Source organism: Diceros bicornis, chromosome 12, assembly GCF_020826845.1.
Source record: "Diceros bicornis minor isolate mBicDic1 chromosome 12, mDicBic1.mat.cur, whole genome shotgun sequence".
Taxonomy (NCBI): Eukaryota; Metazoa; Chordata; class Mammalia; order Perissodactyla; family Rhinocerotidae; genus Diceros; species Diceros bicornis.
The window spans coordinates 37117562-37140046 of NC_080751.1; the positions used below are offsets into that span (position 1 = coordinate 37117562).

At 38.8% G+C, this 22485-nt stretch overlaps 1 protein-coding gene across 2 annotated transcripts in view; it reads right to left on the reverse strand.

Moving 5' to 3' along the window:
• PPP1R21 (protein phosphatase 1 regulatory subunit 21) overlaps nucleotides 1-22485 on the reverse strand; it is a 59656-nt gene that overhangs the window by 30108 nt on the left and 7063 nt on the right. For both annotated transcript variants that reach the window (XM_058551279.1, XM_058551278.1), the window contains exons 2-11: nucleotides 19000-19068; nucleotides 15385-15531; nucleotides 13180-13278; nucleotides 11441-11605; nucleotides 11202-11260; nucleotides 10152-10246; nucleotides 5994-6046; nucleotides 5340-5489; nucleotides 1639-1740; nucleotides 1461-1549 (exon numbers count right to left, since the gene is read on the reverse strand). In XM_058551279.1, coding sequence (XP_058407262.1) covers nucleotides 1461-1549; nucleotides 1639-1740; nucleotides 5340-5489; nucleotides 5994-6046; nucleotides 10152-10246; nucleotides 11202-11260; nucleotides 11441-11605; nucleotides 13180-13278; nucleotides 15385-15531; nucleotides 19000-19068 — 1028 coding nt within the window. The remainder of the gene's footprint in view (nucleotides 1-1460; nucleotides 1550-1638; nucleotides 1741-5339; nucleotides 5490-5993; nucleotides 6047-10151; nucleotides 10247-11201; nucleotides 11261-11440; nucleotides 11606-13179; nucleotides 13279-15384; nucleotides 15532-18999; nucleotides 19069-22485) is intronic.

Genomic DNA, 22485 nt, shown 5'->3' on the forward strand with positions numbered 1-22485 from the left:
CTTCCTCAGCAAAAAGAGAAGGATTGGCAGATGTTAGCTCAGGACCGATCTTCCTCACAAAAAAAAAAATAAGGTATGTTCAATTTAGGGTTAAACTTCTAGACTCAATTTTAAAAAAAACTTTAATTATATTGAACTGTAACATGTAAGGATCTGAATGAAACTATAATTCATAATTATGAGTTTAAGTCATAATTCCCTGATTCCTAAAACTCTGTCATATGCACAAATCATAGAATTCCATTACTGAAATACTTTGTTAGGGTAGACTTAGGAAATAAGATGGCCCTTAACACATACTAATTTTTTTTTAAAATAATGAAACTTCACATTTTCCTAAATGGTTTTGTTTGTTTTGTTTTGTTTTGTTGAGGAAGATTGGCCCTGAACTAACATCTGTTGCCAATCTTCCTCTTTTTGCTTGAGGAAGATTGTCACTGAGCTAACATCTGTGCCAATCTTTCTCTATTTTGTATGTGGGATGCTGCCACAGCATGGCTTGATGACCAGTGTGTAGGTCCACACCCAGGATCTGAACCCACGAGTCCTGGGCCACAAAGCAGAGTGCACGAACTTATCCAATAGGCCACAGGGCCAGCCCAAAACTTTAAATTTTTGAAAAGCTAAAACCTACTACTTTAGTTTTACAAGGACTTAAAAACTATAATTACTTACATATTTTCAATATCTGTAAGTTATTCATCGACATATTTTCTAAACCTTATTTTGCAAAATACTATAATACGTATATGTTCTTATTTCTCTTATGTTCAGTTGTATTATTCTTTGATTATTTTTTTTTTAAAGGCTAAATCTTAGGATGAAAAATTTAGATGAATTGGGAGTCTTGGTAGTTGTAGACCAAAAGTATCAAAACGTACAAGCAGTATTATCAAATTTCCAGTTACATAAATTATTTTCTCTTATCTTCCCAGGAATATTTAAGGTTACTAAATGACATATCTTATGAGGACTGGAAGAGATAAAGTGTTTAGCTTATAATTTAAATAAATCACCAATAATAAAAACAACAATATACCATTTAAAAGAAACCTAAGAATTACAGATTCAAATGTAGAAGTTAACTATTATAACCCCCATATAGTTGTTTACAGCAAAAGAATAATAAATAACCCAAAACTGAAATATTTCTTTCAAATAAATGTGTCATTCACAATCACCGAAAACCCAGGTTCATAGCATTATGTGGTTATGGTAGTAAACACTGTACAGAGAAGTACTGAAAAAACCCTAGCTGAGAGACTACAATTCAATTTTCTTAAATATGAGTTTATGCTGCTCAAGTCTTGATTTTCCTTTTTCAGAAAAGTCTAAATTGGTTGTGGTACAGAAAGGTCAGGCAGATCACTAGAGGCACATGTTACTACTTTATTAACTCCAGTGCAGGCTAGATGACACCCCACAATTCCCCAAGCTCCTTGGCCTCGAGGGGTAAGTACCTTTTTAACTGATAAGGAAGAATCTTCCTAAGAAAACATATGTAAGAGGTTAAATGCTCTGAAAAAGTTTTCAATTTCACAGTTGTCTCCTGGAAAAGAAAAACAATTTCAAGGTTAACAGTGTCATTTGACAAAGAAGAGCTCCTGCTTCCAGAAGTAAAACACAGAAGAAAATTACCAGGACAGTCACAGTATCCTCAGTAATACTTTCAAATAAATGAAGCATTCCTTCCTCAAGAGGGCGGACATAGGACGCATTTTCATGAAGGTATTGTGAGAACTAAATAGAAGGAAAGGAATTATGAGTTAAATCACAGGAAAATAACAAAAATCAACACATTTGTAAATGGACTCACTAAATTACAAACCTAAATTCTTTTGGAAACATTTTTTGGGAAGTTTGGCTTTTACACAAAGATGCTCCCCACTAACAATCCCAGGTCCTATCTCGAAGTCCCCATTCCACTGCAAAACCAGGAACTAGAAGAGAGGCGACATAGTCAACAACCAGGCATGGGAGGAAACGGGGAGGAGATACTACACTACAAGCCAGCACCAACAGGCCTTCTTCCCTAAACATTTGCTTCTCCACAGGGGTCTCAGTTAAAAATAAAAATTTTGAAAATCGAAACTGTGTGTGACAGATTTTTGTGTTATATACCAAATTTTTTTCAGTTTTATTAAGATATAATAGATATACAGCACTATATAAGTTTAGAGTGTACAGCATAATGACTTGACATACATATATTGTGAAATGATTACCACAATAAGTTTAGTTAACATCCATCACCTCATGTAGTTACAAAAAAAATTTTTTTTTTCCTTGTGATGAGAACTTTTAGGATCTACTCTCCTAACAACTTTCAAATATACCATACAGCAGCATTAACTATAGTCATCATCTGTGTTTCATGCTTTAAAAACAAGTCTATTGAGGACAGCTTCCTTTACTGTATACAATGTTCAAGGTTAACAAATTCCAGAAATGTAATTATCATCAAAATGAGGACACAAAAACTTTTTATAACTGTCACTGATACTTTAGTATTTACAAAGGACTGAGTATGAAGAATAGATCCAGAAAAAGATCCTAAAGGTATTTAGACAATTTAGAGGCAAAAAGTTAATTTTCACTAAATATGAATATCTCAATTATCTAAGTATTATATAATGGTCCAAACTGCGATTCTCAGTATAGAAATGTAACATCTCATTTTGCAGAAATGTGATTCAACTGGCCCTATTGCAAACTACACAAATATATGGCCCTGGGCAACTTACTTAACCTCTCTGGGCTTTGATCTTTAGAGCTGTAAAATAAGACGAACTCTAAGCTTACCGGTGTAAACATCTACTTTATGATTCTATGAACACATCTAAACACTCTGGTCATCTTTTAATAAATGGTTTCTGAATCTCCTTAAATATTACAGATTTAGAAAAATCACATAGGGCCTTTCATAGGCCAAAACACCAAAGGTAAAATATTGAGAAACAAATGAACTCTTCAAAGTAATGAAGTGTTTCAGAGAAGTTAAGATTAACATAATTCATTCTCACCACGTGGCGATAATATGGCAACAAGCTAAAATAAAATTTCAGTAATGGACAAAGAACCATTATTGAGTAGAAAATATTTTTTGATATTATAGAAAGTGTAAAAGAAAATATAACTACATTAAAATGCTGCAGGACTGTTTTTTCTACCCAGGACTTCTGAACACTTTTTCCCGCAGTGATATTAAAGAGCATTTCAAAGGCCCGAAGTTGAATTTTTACAAACTTCAATAGATTTGTGGAGTGAGATCAAAAGTGACTGATAAAAACAAGCACCTACTGAGGGCTTCCTATGTGAAAGGCATAATGATGATGATGGATAAGAGCTACCTTCATTGAGCGCGTCCTGCATGCGGGCACTGCTCTTAGTGCTTTACTAAGCACTAATGAGATGCGTAGTATCTCATTTAATCCTCAAACATACCTGTGAGTACACATACCTGTGAGGTGGGTACTCTATCCCTCATTTTAAAAATAAGGAAACTGAAGCACAGAGAGGTGAAATAAATTGCTCAAGAGGACACAGAAAGTGGCAGAACTAGGCTGGGACCCCAGAAGTCTGACTCAAGTCCTTTGTCATACTAATAGGCACTTACGAGATCTGTGGCCATAAACACTATTCAAACTCTGGAAATACTGCATGATGCACAAAAACAAGTTGGGAAGAAGAATCAAGTAAGTAGGAAGAGAGACATGAGTCATTTCAGATTGCCACATTATGGGGCACTTTGAGCACACATCTATAGCAAGATCCCTTAATTTCCTCCCTGAGGGAGCCAGCCTTCAAGACGGCCCCAATGATCCCTGCCTCATGAAATTCTTGACTCTGTGTAGTACCCTTGCACATTGTTTCAGGGTTGGTTTGTGTGACCAATACAATACAGCAGAAATGATTGTATGTGACTACTCAGGCTAAGACATAATAGGCATTGTGGCTTCCTCTTTGCTCTCTGTTGAATCACTGGCTCTGGGGGAAGTTAATTGCTGTGTCTTGAAGACACTCAAGCAGGCCTACGGCAAGGTGCAGGCAACGAGAAACTGAGGCTTCCAGCCAACAAGCAGCACTAGCTCACCAGGCATGAGAGTGAGCTGCCTTGGAAACCCCAGTCAAGTCTTCAGATGAATGCAGCCTCGGCTGACATCTTGACTGAAACCTTATGAGAGACCATGAGCCAGAAGCCCCTAGCTAATTTTCTCCTGAATTCCTGACCCACAGAAACTGTGTGAGATAATACAATTTTGGTGTTTTAAACTACTAAGTTTTAGAGTAATTTATTACACAGCAATACATAACCAATACACTCACTAATATTTACTTTATCCTTTTCAGTTGTGCTTTTGCAAGCTACCTAAAATTCTTTTTTTGTAACTAGCTGGGGAGAAAAAAGGAGGAAGGACCAAAATTTGCCCAGCCCCAAAAGAGCACATGGACTGAAGGAAGTGACACTTAACCTCCTTCTTATTCTTTGTCTAAACCTCACAAACCCTGAAAATGCCCTCGAAGCTCAACTGAATAAGCAGTTTCACTCCCACTCCACACCCCAGCAGGAAGGAAAAAGGTCTACTACACAGATTTTTTGCTTATAACATAGCCAATGATAAAAGTGACACAGTGAGTACAAACAGGAAGAGAGAAAAATGACGGCAAATTAACCTTTCCAACAATAACATGGCACTTTTCATTATGCTGCACCCTGGTCAAAAAGCTACAGAAAACCTCAATCCTATATACAAAGTGCAGGTCTGTGCCTTGGCCTGCCCCAGGGGCCCTCCACAGCCTGGAGCCATTTTTCCTCTTTTCATCCCTACCTCCCATTCCCACCCTTTGAAGGCTTCCCACTCGACCAAAACACTCGGCTCACTGTCCCCACCCCACCCCCTGCCACCCCCGAACACACACTCTCTACGCTTTCCTGCTCTGTGATTTTGCTCATGTCTTTCCCTCTTCTGAGGGGAAAAATCACCTATCCTGCTTCTCTCCTCCTATTCAAATTTTGCTCCTTTTTCAAAGCTCATTCAAATCCCCAAAGAATCCTCCCCCGACACTACCACCGACAGTAGTCTCCCTTCCTTGATGACCTCACATTGCTTACTGACCAAACCACTCACTCACACTAAGGTCTTTTAACAACTCCCCTAGTGTTTAATTTCTTAAGAATCTCCACGTTTGCCATATTTTATCTTCAGGGTAAAGACTGTGACTTATAGTTTTTTTTTCCATGTCCTCCACAGTACTTGGCTGATGCACAGAAAGCAGTCTGAAAATAAATGTCTCCCTACTTGTTCAGGGCAACGAAAGGTATCCTGAGTTAAATTTACCTTCTGATTCAAAGGGGATATAGTGTCAATGGCAGAATCAACAGGAAAAATCTGAATCCTCTGTTCCGTATAGGTGTGAAAGTTCAGAAGAGCCGTCACAAGATCCTGAACCAAAGCCAGGGCCTGCCCAGCAACGTCCCGCATCTTTAGCTTCAAAATGATAGGCATACAAGTTCAAGTCAACTATCAAATTGTTATTCTCAAACAACATTATTAGGTCTGCATTTGCAGAAAACATTTGAATTCTGGTACAAGTATTCCTTAATTTAAATTCATTTGCTCCCCCACTTGGATTTTAATATTCCCATCTCAGTAAATTAGAAAGCCGCCAGTGTTGGCAAATACACCTCCTCCACTTAACCTAGACCATTTAAATGCAGGTCCACCAGCCCAGAAGAAAGGCGAGGCTCACGAAATTAGTGCACCCCATAATTTAGTTCTAATGTTATCAGAAGAGAGAGAGAGAAAATCTATATTACTTACGAATTCAATAAACAGCAAGTTATACAATTTTTAAAAAATGTATGAGCAAGTCAAGCAAAAGTTAAACACAACGGTTTGGTGCACTAAACAGAGGCCCAAACAACTAATTCTGGTTTCTGAAAAGTTTGACATGCACATCGCTAAAAATAAAAACATGGACTTCATCTTTACCTGATGTCTCCTATTGTGGAGTGGAACATTCAGAGCGTTATACTGACTATATTCTACAAAACAAAAACGGATGTACATTAAGTTTCTCATTTTACATTTATAGAAAAACAGCTTAACTGCAAAATAATGAATGCTCTGCTGCAAAATTAGCTTTACATAAGAATTTAAAATGATCAAAGCTACAATCACAGTACAGGAGAATAAGTGAATTTACATAGAATCAGTTATTTTTCAAAGTAATATTTCTAATTATTTTTACCTTCAGGAACCAAAAACAAACAATCAAACCCTGAGTTTGCTTCTAAGAAATCATTTCAAAAACTTCTTTGGGGCCCATCAAGATGACTTAGAAAGGCTCACGATGTTCTCGCTGTCTTCAGTCACTCTCCCTTCCAAAATAACCCTGTACACAGCTGCCACACTAATCCAAAAATACCACTGTTTTCATGACACCACAATATTTGAAAATCCATCCCTGTCTGCTACTGCTGACCCCAACGACTCAATCCTAACTTTTCTGGGTTGCTTTCCATACCTTTCTCACAGTCCTCTCGTCTCCGCTAGGATCCGGTTATCAACCTCTGATTGCTTCCCAACACCTGGCCTCACAATTCTTTGACTTCGCATTTTAATAACCTTCATCTCTGCACACCACTTCAGCCACTCAAACCTTCCCTCCACTGCCTTGGTCAGAAAGACCCCCTTGCCAAAATCTGATTCAGAAAGTCCCTATGCCATTCTCATCCAATTCTTTCATGTCCCCATTTCTATTGCATCAGCTTGGTCTCCCATCCATCAACGTCTCTCTATTCTCCTCTCAGCCCGCGTTGAACCATGCTTGTTTTCCTTCCCAGCCTGGTCCATCATTTTCAACAATGCTCTTGCTAACCCAAAACTAGATCAGGGTCCACAATATATTCTACCTAACTTAAAGGGGGCTTCAACGCTACTCAGCAATCCATGATTTCATTGCTGGGTCCCTATCACACTTCCCATAACATCTACTCCAAACCTTTTCCATTTTAAGCTCCTAATACCATTCCTCATTGCCTCCCCTGCCTCATGGATGGGTTGGCCTCCCCCTACAATGCCAAGAAGACCAGAGCCAAAGCACAAGGGGTTCTTACACTCTCCACCCTCCATCTCAGAGTCTATGCTTCACATATCCTTCCCTCAGCTAAGCTTCCTCCTGGGCCCCTACTAATAGCTCCTTCTGACCCCCGCAGGGCCTGGTCCCTCGATCACCCCCTCCTTGTTACATCTTCAAAATTACCTCATTACAAAAAAAGCATTTGTTGCAGCTTCTTGAACTCTATCTCCACAGTGACTTCTTCCCCTTTACTTATCTCACACTTAATTCTCTGCCCTCACTCGTCCCCTGCGCAAACAACCTTTTCTTTTACTCTGCTGGAGTGTTGAGCTCTCATCCTTTCTCATCTCCTTCATTCTCACTGCTCAAAAAAACAGCATGTCTCTGCCTGTTTCCTCAGCATCCACTCACCTCTAACTCTTATGCTAGCAATCTGGTGTCCACCTCTACCCTGCATGGAAGCACTTCTCTGAGAGGTCACTAGTCCTCTAGAAGTCACCAAATCCAGTCACCAAACCCAGTTGCCTTTACTGTCATCACTCTCTCTGACCTCTCCACAGTAATGCACAGAACTGACCAGCAACACCAGGCTGAACACTCCCTTCCCTGGCTTCTCTCTCACCCTATTTCCCCAACTCCTCTCTACCTCAGCCCCTCCCCTTCCTGATCACTGCGATGGAGAACTCTCCAAGGACCCTGCACAGGCCTCTCTGCACTTTGTACCCCTCATTCCCACCACTCCCAACAGGTGGGCTCATCCATCCCCAGAGAATCAATGTCAGTTTCCCTCTGGAGGTCTAGGCTTTTATTTATAAATGCATACACCAATAGGTAAATAGATACACACCAATCTATCTGTCAGAATATTAAACAACAACAAAGGTAACCTCACCATTTTTCCTATAAACCTGTTCCTCATCTGCTTCTTTGGTTTCTGTCAACTGCACCACATCTTTCCAGCACACTGCCTCCTCCCTCTCCCTCGCCCTCCCTCTCTTGCCTCCTTGCATCTCCCTGACAACTCAGGCTCAAGGCTCCATAATAGCACACCAGGATTGTCATCACAATAGTTTCAGCACCCCTTCCCTATTTCAGGGTAGTCTACATTCTTGCCAGATTAACTTTGTGAGTACACAAATCTCATCATGACATTCCCTGGACCAAAAGCTTCTCCAACAACCCTACTGCCTTGTGAATTAAATTTCAAGTCCTTTTCCCAGAACTCTAGGGTCCAGTCCTACCCTCCCTTTCATAACTTACCTATCACTGACCTCTACCTTCCACCCACTCTAGCCTCCTGTCATACTTAACTAATGACTACTTGTCAGGCCACAACAGCATCTTTTCTACTACCTACCACACTCCACACAATTCCCTGGCTCGCTCTCCCTCATCTCTGCCCAATAAAACCTATTCACACATCCAGGCCCAGCTTAAAGCACACTTCTTCCAAAAGGCTTCCCCAAACAACCCTACCAACAGTAATCTGTCCTGCCTCTGAAACCCCACGAGGTTCTTTATGGAACAGTTTAGCTTATATTTTAGATATTTCTATATATTATCTCTCCTCTGCTGGACTATAAATTCCTTAAGGGTAGACATTTTTGTCATGAATTTTTGCATCCCCTATGCTCCCTACCCATCTGGATACTCAGCAAATGATCTCTAAATATTTTGGAACTAAAAGAAGTAAGTCAGCCCTGGTGGTCTAGTGGTTAAGATTTGGCACTCTCACCACCGCAGCTCGGGTTCGTTTCCTGGTTAGGGAACCACACCACCTGTCTGTCAGTTGTCATACTGTGGTGGCTGCATGTTGCTGTGATACTGAAAGCTATGCCACTAGTACTGCAAATACCATCAGGGTCACCCATGGTGGACAGGTTTCAGCAGAGCTCCCAGACTAAACAGACTAGGAAGAAGGATGTGGCCACCCACTTCTGAAAAAATCAGCCATGAAAACCCTATGAATAGCAGTGGAGCACTGACTGATACAGTGCTGGAAGGTGAGAAGATGGTGCAAAAAGGCCAGGCAAGGGTCGGTAGCAGTCGGAATCAACTCCATGGCACTAACAACAACAAAGAAGTAACCCACATTGACATGCTAAAGCTCTAAAGCAGGGTGACAACTAGTATTGGAAAAGGAAGCATAAATCCAAAAGAGAATCAGAAGGAAGTTATTAGAACCTGATGACTAATTGATACAAGGATTAAAGGGAAAATGAAATGCCAAAGTTTCAAGTCTCGTGGATCAAAGTATGCTCGTGCTATTTACATTATGTAGAAACCAGAAACAGGTGTTTGTTTTCAGAGGAATTGAGGTTTTTGATATAATAATGACACATGCTGATTTTACTGTTAGATCAAACTGCTGTTTTTCTTTGGTGCCTTTTCTTTCCTCTTTTTTAGGTCTTCCCTAAGAAAAATTTAGGAGAAGTAAAAAATTCATTTCAATCATGATTGTAAAAAAAGAAATGCATACTTATGTGAATGTGAGTTTCAATACTTTATTTTCAAGGTTTTGATTTAATTCTTGTCTAAATGTTACAAAATTGGCACCTATTATACACCTAAGTTGATTTTTTTTTTAAGTTCTTTTTGTTGTTCTTAGCTGCGTAAATTACCAGACCATTCGCAGAGTGAACAGGAAGCAGGACTTATCCCAGTCAGCTCCCCAACTATCACCGGGGATTGTCCAAGCGCTCCCAGGCTGAGAAGATCCACTTCCCACTTCCCCCGCCCCACCATGAACAACAACTTTTCTTGTACAAGTTTTCAGGCACTTTATGTGCAGGTTGGTTTTTACCTTGGGGTATGCTAAATATGTGCAATTTAAAAAATGTGGATTTGGGCTTCTTCCAAGAATGCTGGCTTTGGAGTAGTTACCTCACAATTTAAAATCTCCCTATGAAATATGAGGGCCAAAGCTGATCAAAAGAACAAAAAGAAAGCAACCCTCTGTTGGACCAATGAAGTTTTTTTGCCAAATAGATTAGAAATTATTTTAATTAGTTAGCTACTACAGAGAGGTTCAAAGTTGCGAATAATAAAAAACCGTACATAATACCTACTTGTATCATTAAAAGGTACTTTTTCATTGATGATTGATAAGGATTCCTCTAATCTACCTGACAAATCTTCATGAAGATTCTTTAACTGTAATTGACTGAAAGAAAAAAATACAAAACCACATTACCACCAGACAGTGGATCCTCATCTGCTTGTTACCTCAACAGCTGGTATCAGGCTTTCAGAGAACTGTGCCTGACATCTGGGATACTCTTGGTGGTAGAGAGTAGTTAAATGATGAGGATAAGAAAAATACTTGCCTCGATTCAAAAGCCCCTGAGACTTCTGTTGAATGATGTTCGAGTTTGAAAGAATTTATCACAGTCCCAGTATCTTTTATTTCCCCAAGCTCAAAGTAATCTTCAAGCCATTTCAAAATCATAAATTTTTTCTTTACGACACATAAATGTTTGTTCACATATTACAGTAAAGTATTTTAAGTATATCAGATTTTTCTTCCCTCAAGCTCAAAATCTGACAAATTTTCTGGTTTTGATTCAATTATGAGCATAGGTACACATCTAAACCATGAATGTAATTCTACCCATACAACTAAATTGAAATAAGAAATTCACTTGATTGATCCTATTAAAACCTAAACTATTATATCATGTATCAAATAAAAGGTGGAATATGCTTTTACCAGCCATCGATAAGTAATATTTTAATTTATCTCCAAATTAGATCACATAACCTCATTTTAATCAAAACGTATAATTAAAAGGTTGGCACAGTGATGATTAGTCAGTTTTCCTGCCTGGGACTATCAAAAGGCCCTCTCTTTAGTGTAGTCTGAAACAGCAAGTACCCTATCCTCAGTACAAAGCTCCAGGACGCTATCTGCCACAGCCCAAAACACGTGCAGGCTGGGGACTAATGCACAAGCCGCTCTACCAAGAAGGCACAAGGCCCCAGAGATAACAGGACCCTGAAGATTACCTACTCCTATCTCATTTCACATGTGAGAAAATTAAGACAGAGGAGCTGCTAAACCAAAACTCAGGTCTTCTGATTCTTACTTCAGGGCCCCTTGGAACTCACGTTTCACATACCATTCTTCTGTTCGAAGCCGACATTCCTTGGCCTCCTTTTCTAGAGTCTGAGATTTTACCTGAAGTTTAGAAGAAAAAGAAAAGCAGATGGCGCAGGCTACAGATGACAGCACACTCAGGAGACACTGCAGGCAACAGTCTCACCTTGAAGGACTAACTCTGTGTACTATCAAGTGCTCGGACGGTTTACAAAAGTCTGGACTATTTCCTAACATGCTCTCACCAACAGTGGGGCTTACTTCTAGTTTGGCCTTGTCGTTCTGCAGTTTCTCGATGGTTTCCATGTACTTCCGCGTCAGGCCGTCGACCACGGCTTGGTGCTGGGATGCCTCCATCTCCAGAGTGGCCAGCCGACTCCTCAGCTCTGCTTCCACATGCTTGTGCTGCTCATCAGCTTCAAAAAACTGAAAGAAAAGATCATTTCCTCTTCTCACAATGTCCTAATATATACAAATGAAGAGAAAAACAACAGCGGTGACTATTCATTGAGCAACTTCCATATGGTTCCATATGCTCACTATGCAAAACCTACATGGGCCTGATCTCACTGAATCCTCACAGTACGTCAGAGGTAGTGCTATTGTTATCCCTCCTTTACAGAAGGGGAAACCGAAGCTTAAAGGGGCTACATAACTTGTCAAATGTCTCACAGCTAAAATATAATAGAAATGAGATTTGACCACAGGAGATCGACTCCAAAGCCCACACCTCCTTCCTCTCAGTCTCATGAATTTCTATTTCAATTTCTGGCACACAGAGAATTCAACTGACCAGGGTATAACTTTCCTACTACTCTAACTTCCACAATTAAATAATCAAAATTGAAATAGATGTTATTCCTCAAACAGGTAAAGCTCTTTTCCTTAACGAGAATCCAATACTAATTATGAATTATGAATACTTAATACAAATGCCAGCCCTTGTAGTCTAGTGGTTAAGATTCAGCGCTCTCACCGCCACGGCCCAGGTTCGTTTCTGGTCAGGGAACCACACCACCCGTGTGTCGGCTGTCATGGTGGCTGTGTGTTGCTGTGATGCTGAAAGCTATGCCATCGGTATTTCAAATAACAGCAGTGTCATCCACAGTGGACAGGTTTCAGCAGAGTTTTCAGACTAACACAGACTAGGAAGAAGGACCTGGCCACCCACTTCCAAAAAAATAGGCCATGAAAACCCTATGAATAGCAGCGGAGCATTGTCTGATACAGCGCAGGAAGGTGAGAGGATGGCGCACAAATACCAGGCAGGGGTCCGCTCTGCTGTACACAGGGTGGCTAGGAGTTGGAATTGACTCGACGGCACTAACAACAACAACACAAAATGCACTGAGGTCAAAAATTCATTTTTTTAACATTCTCAACACTGAGAATTAATGCATATTTATTTTCCACCATTTCACTATTCTCAACATTTCACAAAAAAAATCAGGAGCCATAGTTGGGTACACTACACTATGACTCTTACAATATGGTAAATATTTGGAGGCAGACATTGATTATTCAATAGTCAATAAACATTTGGGGGCCAGCCACGAGTGAGGCCCTGTCCTAAGGCTGGGCATACAAATCCACATAGTCTGTACCCTAACAGAACTTACAGACTAACAGGTGAACAGATAAAAACCAACTAAACAGTAATAAATTAAAAAGCAAACATTACTTATTGATAAGCCCTCATCTAAATGATCCATCCACCCATTTCCTTTAGAAAATGAATTGTGCCCAGCATATTTCTGTATTGTTAAGTTATGTTATTCTGCTGCCCTCTAAACAAATGCATACTTCAAAGCATATGCTCATTTTAAGATACGAATGAGATTTAAGAAACAAATAAATGACATTGACATACCTAACAACCATAGGAGACATTAAAACACCCACACATACACAAAACATTCTATCTTGCGTTGGTTTTTCCACATTCCAGATCATCCAGGCCATTTTTTAATTCATATAGAAAAAAAGAAATATTTTCTCACTTGTATATGCAACCGTTCATTCTCTTCTATCTTCTTTTGCAGATCTTCATCAAAGACGCTCTTCTGCTCTTGACTCAACTGAGAAGATTCTCCACTTTTCTGATGGAAAGAATAAGTTATGTCCACATCACTTTCATCCTTTAGAGAAACATCCTAAGGTACACAGATTCTCTATCACCTTAGTAGCTTGTCTCTTCTACGTGTTCACCATTCTCAACAATCCTGCAGAGGGTATACAGTCCATCATTTAACTTTTCCTAAGTGACACAAGGTGCAACTGCAAATATTGCAATGAGCAGGAAAGCTTAAAAAAGAAAAAAAAGAACAGATACGGCTCACTGTTCTTTGCAGATGAATTCAGGAGTAGTTCTGCTGGAAGACAGAGCAAACCCAGAAAGCTAGCAATATAAATATGCTAATAAATATTTCAATTTGATCTTCCAGTTTGGGAAATGACAGTTTCAGCAATTTCATGAGTCTGAGTTGTTAAATTTCTTTAAGAAACTGTAATAAATTACTTAACAGCATTCACAAAGATACATTTATACAAAAGTTCATATAATTTCTAATTTAAAAAAATAAATAACGTATAAAACAAAGCTATTATAAATAAACAGAAAGAAAAAGCTCAAAGATTATGAAAAATACCTTACTTTTGCTTTTTTATCAATATTAACTTTTTCTACATAGAATAGCACTATTTAAAAGAGCCAATAATGAACATTTGTTTTCATGGAATACCAGAACTGAGACTATCGGACAGTCTAACAATGAAACTGTTCAGACATCAGTCACTACCCTTCTCTAGCTTGCTTGTTACCCTCACTCTTCACTGAAAATGAAGTCATCTACTGATCCAATGTGAACCAATGATTAAAAAGCCCTTCGAAAATGAAGTAGCTATTTTTAAAAAAACATTAAATATCCATCGTGTTTGGGACATAAGAGGTGCATAAGGAACACTGCTGAATGACGTATTCTGGGTCCTTAGTGCTTCCAAATCTGGAAAGCTTTAATTAACAGTAATTCAGAAGAGTTACACTCCAACCTCTGCTAAAGCAGCCCAGGAGAAGACCTTACTAACCTGGGGAGCATGGTTATTTGTTCCCCAAGAGTTTTTCAGAATTTCCAGAGCACATGTATTTTGACAGTTTCCCAAGTGATTCTAATGCATACCTGTTTTGCCCTCTCTGTTTCCCACTTATTTGAAAATTACTACTCTAGAGAATTCTTCCGTGTAGGGGAAATGCATATGGAAAGGTATTAAGACATAATTATGTCAACTGCCCAACATATGGTAAATACAAGCCTAGGCACTTTTGCATGATCCCATTTAATTCTGACAACAAACCTGAGAGTATCATCCCCACTTTATTGATGAAGAAACTGAGGCTGCAAGGCTAAAAAATTTGCCTACAGTCATAGAACGATAAATGGCAGACAAAGAATTCAAGCCTGGGCTTAACTCCAAAGCCTTCCTCCACACTGCTTTTCCCTCCACACAGTGCTGCTTCAGAGTTACTGTGGGCCTTCTTCCTCCCTCCTGTCATTCTATTATTACTGCCTCAATCCACACATTTGTGGGGTGCTGTTCCATATACATACACAAGACTTAAAGACTCAATTTCCTAATCATAGAACATTCAAAAGTACCAGATCATCCATCTTAGAGCAGTAAGAATCTTGCCTCACTATATAAAACCATAAGGAAAAAAATTTATTTTTACATCTCAGGACAAAAATACCAAATTGGCCTCATAAGAATAAACACTAAGAAAATATAACTGCAGCAAACTTATAAGCCTAAGGTATGAGTATTCCAACTGCTATCTCACGTGAGCAGTTCCACTTTGACAGTGCTTCTCATTTTATTTTCCCTACCTCGGGTTACCGGCAACTTGGTATAACTAACAGATATTAATAATTTTGACCAATGTGAGATATTCCATTCACTTTTCTCAGTCACTAAATCAACTATGTACACGTTTGCTCCTAATAAATTCTATAAAACTCCCTTTCATATGAAAATGCCTCTAATACTTCATATATATTAATAGTAAATGTCTGCTTTCTTGACCCAATTTCCAGGTGTAATAATGGAACATGAGAGAATTTGGAGGTGGGGTCTTCTGTTAAAACCATGATGGCCTGCAGATGTCTGTACCTAATGACAAGGCCACACTAACGTGCTTTTCCTTGACCTACCTTGTTTTTCTTGCCTCGGGGTTCACTGAGCGCCAGCTCATCTTGAAGCAGTTCTACCCTCTTGGCAAGCTGCAGATTTCGAAAAGTTAAACTGTCCATTTCCTGCTGTAGTTTCCTCAGTGACTGATCCTTCATTTTCATTTGTTCCTACATCAAAGTGAAAACAGACCACTCCTTATAATTTAGCCTTAAGGTTTAAAAATAATGAAAAAAAATTTTTCGTTTCATCAAAATATAATCAAAACCTCTGGCTTTAGGAAACTCAAGTTGTATGTTTATTATTCCAGTTCTTATGTTTTTACCTCTGTTTTGTAACAAAATCATTTTTTGGCCAAGTAAGTAAATTTAAACATAAAATAAAAAGAACATATATATTGAAGTAACAGATAGTCATTAACTTAAAGTAAAATATCCGCAACTATATGTTGTTAAACAATGCTGTTATATATGTCTGACAGTGAACAGACACAAAGCCTAAAACCACAAATTTATAAACTTGAATTTTTAAAGAGAATCTCAGACTCACTGATGAGGCCCTTCTGTGAGCAAGAATGGGAACAAATATATTTGTATTTGTCTTTTTCTATAAATCTTCCCTGAATTTAAGTCAGTCAAAATGAAGTCTTTTCAACACATTTTACTTTAAACTATTCTGATTTGTTAAAGATAAAAATCAATATCATCCTAACACAAGAATATTTTCTTGTCAGATGCTGTTCTACATCAATTCACTTTATAGTTAAGCAAAAATAGAAACAAAATCTAAACTCTAAACAACACACCTTCTGCTGACCATTCTGTACTGTTTACACCATTATGGGGTAAGAAAATGGAAAACTAAAGAAATAGTTTTATTCTGTTTAAAAAATATATTATTCTAAATATATCTTACGATGTTCTGACGAATTTGTATTCACTGGTAATCAAATACAGATGGCCATAAACTAGTGTGTATTTAAAGAACTGTACTTTTATTACTGTATTTTCATTATTCACTGAAAAACCACTGTAAAGCTAGGAGGTCAAGTTTTAATGATAGGTAATTTAAGTATATTGAAACAGCAACCTGAAAACCACAGGCTAGTGTCTGCAATCTACTGACTTTATCTTCACGCTGAGAGGAGGGCTGCAGGGATAGAATAATATGCCTCCATTAAGCAGAAAAACATTTTTCTTTTCTGTCGTTTGTTTGGTAAGCCCTTAATTTTTACTTGAACTTCAAAGGTAAACTTAGGCCCAGCCCATGTCCAAATTATCATATATTTAAAATTAAAAGAAATTCAAATCAATGAATATATACTGTATTTAACAACTCACTGAAGAGGCAAACCCAATATAATCAAAAGCCTACCATAACAGAGGACATGCTCACATTCCCATCGAGCAAACCAGCAAATTGTCATCTTACTGTAATTATAATAACCAGTACAATAAACAGTAAAACAAAAAGTAATCTCTTTATATCCTTATAATTAGTTAATCACTAGCTGATTAATGTTCTGTCTCCATTAAACAATCATTAATTTCACAAGACATCTATCCCAACCTCTCTATAAACCCCAGTTTCTGCAATGGGGATGATGATAACGTTATCCGCCCTCATAGAGTTGTTCTGAAAACTAAAGGAGATAATGGATGTGAGGGGTAGCAGAATACGCCAGCCCACAATATGCCATTATGGCATACTGATTATTTTGAATTAAAGTTATTTAAGAAACAGCCAGTACAAGAAGGGCACTCTGACCCTCCTTTGTCCCCCTGAAAGCAGGAAATAAATTTCCCATGTGAAGGGTACTCTCCCTGCACCTGGAGGATAGAAGGCATCTTTGTCACCAGAGACAGGGAATTCAAGGCCGAGAAGGCTGTATAAACAAACCTTGTCACTTCTTCACTAATTTACTACCCCAAGCCCAAACCCCTTTTCTTGCCAATTCTTTGCAAATTTATTGTTTCTTTGTCTAAAAGGCATAAAAGCTGCCAGCTTTCGTCACTTCTTGCAGCCTCATATCTTTGGGGTTCCCATACGTATGAATTTTTTTTTCTCCTGTTAACCTGACATAAGATATATGTCAATTCAATAATTAGACAAGCCAAAGAACCTAGAAGAGAGAAGGGAAAAGTTTTCCTCCCCTACAGATGTAATGTACTTAGCACAATGCCTGACACACGGTGAGTGCTCAATAAATGGAACCCGCTGTCACCATCACCACTGTTGCCAACATCACAGAGTTAATCAAATACAACCAACAACAGGAGGGTGTTCAAACACCAGAGCCGGCTACTAAAACAAGCTAGCAAATACTTTCCCCAGTAATAGATTTTAAACATCATTAAGAGACAGAATGATCATTTCTTCAATGATTCAGGCAAAATAATAACTTGACTAACAAATTTTGACTATAAAGCATCTTTTTAATAATCTTGGCTTGGGTGCAGAGAGCTTAGGAAGTATGAGTTAAGGTGTTCTGAATGATCTCAGCCCTGAGTCTGTGAGAACAGCACCAGAAGGAGGGGCGCTCTCAAGAGACAGAGTTCTCTAGTGTTGGGTCCAACACTGGCTAAGTAAAAGGACATATTTCTGGATCTTGGTTACCCGAGTAGAACCACCTAGTATATGTTACTGGTTCGGGGCTTCTCCAAAAAGAGATAATAGTAAAGTGAATCCTAATCTATTTTATCTAAACAGGGAATAAGGGAGAGAGTGAAAGAATGAGCAAGGCAGTACATTTAACTGACACTTGGCCAAGAAGGAATCCATATCCTAGAAGGAATTTATCCAATTAAAAATATCATTAAGCAATATTTATTACACACCTACTAGAATGATGTAGAAACAAATTCCTTCATCTCCTATCATATTTCTCCCCTGAGTCAACAAAGGTGCTGATGGTAAAATGTATCACTCAGAGTATCCTGATTAACACAAGTTATTACCATTAAATAGTCAACCCCAAAGCAAGATTAATGGACTAAATGATTCACACTTTCAAATCCATTTATTAGGGGACAACCATCTGCTGAATGCTAGGGATATAAATACGAACATGACAGAGCCCCCCTCAGAGTGCTGTCTAGTGATAAAGACAGCTAAGAAGCCCCATGAATCCAGATGAATTTAGCTAAACAAAGGCCTTGAGGTATAAGAGAATGCATTAAAGTCGAATAATACTTTTTTGTAATTTTTAGCAAGGAAATCAAAACACATCACATTCATACCTAAGCAAGTAGGAGAGTTAAACATAAAAAACTATATTACTTTCCCCTATCCCTTGTGAATTGGTGTCAGAGCTGGCACTTTAACCTAGAAAACCAGCTGAATTCCCCACGTGGAACATCACCAAACACTAACTTAACCCTCACAATACAAAGAGACTGTTGCATACCTATTTTTTTTTTTTTAAAGATTTTATTTATTTATTTATTTTTCCCCGCAAAGCCCCAGTAGATAGTTCTATGTCATAGCTGCACATCCTTCTAGTTGCTGTACGTGGGACGCGGCCTCAGCATGGCAGGAGAAGTGGTGCGTCGGTGCTCGCCCGGGATCCGAACCTGGGCCGCAAGCAGCGGAGCACACGCACTTAACCGCTAAGCCACGGGGCTGGCCCTGTTGCATACCTTTAAAGCAGCAGAATTTGCTTGTTCATCCACAACACCTTTTTTCAGGACCTGATTCTGAGCCCGAAGCTGAAAACAGAGGATGCAATAATTAATTTTTTATATAAAACAATCACTTATAGCAAGGAAATCACCATTACTTTACAGGAATCATTACACTGAGTAAATATCTTCTCACATATATATGAGAATAAAAATATTAGCCCCAAAAAGGATTGTAGATATCATCATTCTGCCATTTTACAGAGAAGGACACAGTGGCTGAGCTGCCCTATGACATGAAACTAATCAGCAGCAAAACTGAGACTAAAATCTACATCTCCTGACTTCCAGTACATGGTTCTTTCTATGAAACCAAGTCACCTCCTTACATAAAAACTAATAAATAAACTGAATATGCCATATTCCTTGAAACTCTGACACACCATCCATTTGTAAAATACATACAATTGGACTAATTATGGAATAAGAATTGTACAGAAAATCAAAGTGTAGGGCATCAACATATCCAGCGGGACACTGTGCCTAATATTAGTTATGCAAATATCATCAGCAACAACGGCCTTGGGAGTGGTAGACTTGTTATCAGGGATCAGCTGAGGCAATGTACAAGAGCAACTAAGCAGCAGGCTCAATTCAGAAATTAACAATAAGGGCCAGCCCGTGGCCTAGCGAATTAAGTGCACGCGCTCCGCTGCTGGCGGCCCAGCTTCGGATCCCGGGCATGCACGGACGCACCGCTTCTCCGGCCATGCTGAGGCCGCGTCCCACATACAGCAACTAGAAGGCTGTGCAACTATGACATACAACTATCTACTGGGGCTTTGGGGGAAAAAATAAATAAAAAAAATTAAAAAAAAAAGAAATTAATAATAATAGCAGCTAACATCTGAGTGCTCATTACATACCAGGCACTGTCCTAAGTGCTTTTCATGTATTATCTCATCTAATCCTCACAACCCTGTGAAGTAGGTACTATAATTATCACCATTTTACAGATGAGCAAACTGTGGTACAGAGAAGGTAAGTGGCAATGCTGAGATTCAGATCCCAGCAGTTTTTTTGTGTGGGTATGAGGAAGATTAGCCCTGAGCTAACATCCATGCTAATCCTCCTCTTTTTGCTGAGGAAGACCAGCTCTGAGTGAACATCTATTGCCAATCCTCTTTTTTTTTTTTTTTCCCCAAAGCCCTAGTAGATAGTTGTACGTCATAGTTGCACATCCTTCTAGTTGCTGTATGTGGGACTCGGCCTCAGCATGGCCGGAGAAGCGGTGCGTCGGTGCGCGCCCAGGATCCGAACCCGGGCCGCCAGTAGCGGAGCGTGAGCACTTAACCGCTAAGCCACCGGGCCGGCCCCCCAGGCCCCAGCAGTTTTGATTTCAGAATCGTGATGGCATTAGACAATATTGGCTACTATTTTATAAAGCTACCTATAAATGAGAAAAGCAGTGCACTGGAGAGGTGGGGGAAGCCTTTAAAGAGGTAGGACTTGGGCTTTTTCTTCCATAGTTAACTTTTTTAAATTGAGGTATAACTTTATTTTAAATAAAGTATACAAATAAAAAGCATACAGCTTGATGAATTTTTACTTATGTATACATCTGTATAACAACCAGTGGCAGAGTTTTAAAAGGTGAAATCTACTTCTGTAGTAAGAGGAAAGTTCTCCACAAGGAGAACACACAGCTTCTAAGTATAAATATATAAGTCCAAGGTAACCGAAAAAAAAGGTTAACAGACTAACATTCTGAGGGCTAAGTACAGAGAGCATGAAAGATCAGGTTCTTCTCTGAGAAATTGAATGAATGGAATGACTATATATCTATGAGCTTTAAAAACATATCTATTTCTAATTCTGCATAGCTCAGATCTGTCTCCTGAGAACAGAAACAACTCTTTGGTGCCACGAGTCGGAATATTTGAATACTAAATTTTAAAGTGAGTATTTGAACTCAATAAAAATTTAGCTAAGATTCTAAGAAGAAAAGCAGGAATACTGCAGGCTATTCAACAGTTTGAGCAAAAGACAGACTAAAATGATGAGCTTCTTCTATTTTTAGAAAGTTAAAGATCACAGTTCACTACCACAACACAAAGAAGACTCAAATCTTGCTCTGTCATTTGCTAGACAACATAAACTTCAGAAATTCACTTGACCTTTCTGTGTCTGAGTTGTATGTTCTATAAAACGGGTTAATACATCTACCCTATCTTCCTTCTTCTGAGGTTGCTGTGAGAATCAGATAAGAAACCTACGTCAAAGCACTTTCTAAACCATAAATTGCTCCACAAATGGAAACAGAACTCTTATTACTAGAATAGAATCAAAGGGACAACAGATATATTTATTATAGTTTGCCTAGTGTAAGGCATTGTGCTAAATGATACGGGGGAGAGAAAGAAGTAAAAGAAGTGGTCCCTGTTTTCAAAGAACTTATAATTTAAAAGGGAAGATAAAAGATAACTAGCAATACTGGTATTTCCTGCTATTAAAAAAAAAAGCAGGGGCCGGTCCAATGGTTTAGTGGTTAAGTTTGCGCACTCTGCTTCAGTGGCCCAGGGTTCACAGGTTCAGATCCCGAGAGTGGACCTACACACCACTCATCAAGCCACACTGTGGCGGCATCCCATAAACAAAATAGAGGAAGACTGGCACAGATGTTAGCTCAGGGAAAATCTCCCTCAAGCAAAAAGAGGAAGATTGGCAACAGATGTTAGCTCAGAGCCAATCTCCCTCACCAAAAATAAATAAATAAATAAAAAGTAGTACAGACATTAAATTCTCTAGAACAAGGGCGGGCAAACTAAGGCTGGTGGGCCAAACTGGCCTGCTATCTACTTTTTCACTAACGTTTTACTGACCACAGTCACATTTATTATTTAAGTATTGTCTATGGTTGCTTCTGAGCTCCAATGACAGAGATGAGTAGCTGCCAACAGAAACAGTATGGCCCCACGCCTAAAACATTTACTATTAGGCTTGTTAAAGAAAAGTTTGGGGATTTCTGCTCTAGAAGTTCAGAAGAGAGAAATACCACTTTAATGTTGACTTCCATCATGTAGTATTTTGCTTTTCAAGCATTAGCAACTTACTCTTGGATAAGGCGCTACCCAAGAAACAGAATTCAATAAATACTTTCAAACCCATATAGCCAAAAGATAGCAATACTACTTTAGTCTTTGGGTTTCATCTCATGCCCCCGTCCTAACTTTGATCTATGATCTCTCACATGTCTTCTTTGTGTGGGATTTAGAAGCTCCTAAGGACTGCTTCAATGCGGATGAAGCTTGAAATCTGCTGAACTGATAATTTTCTGTAGAACCAGAACCACAGCGATTTAAAAAAAAAACAACCTCACCTTTCATTTCTAAGACACACTTAAAAGCTACTTAAAGCAAACTGAACAGCCTACTTCGGCAGAAAGCAAAACAAAATTTTCAAATTACTACTGTTTGGAATTTGATTATAATGAAAACTGATTTA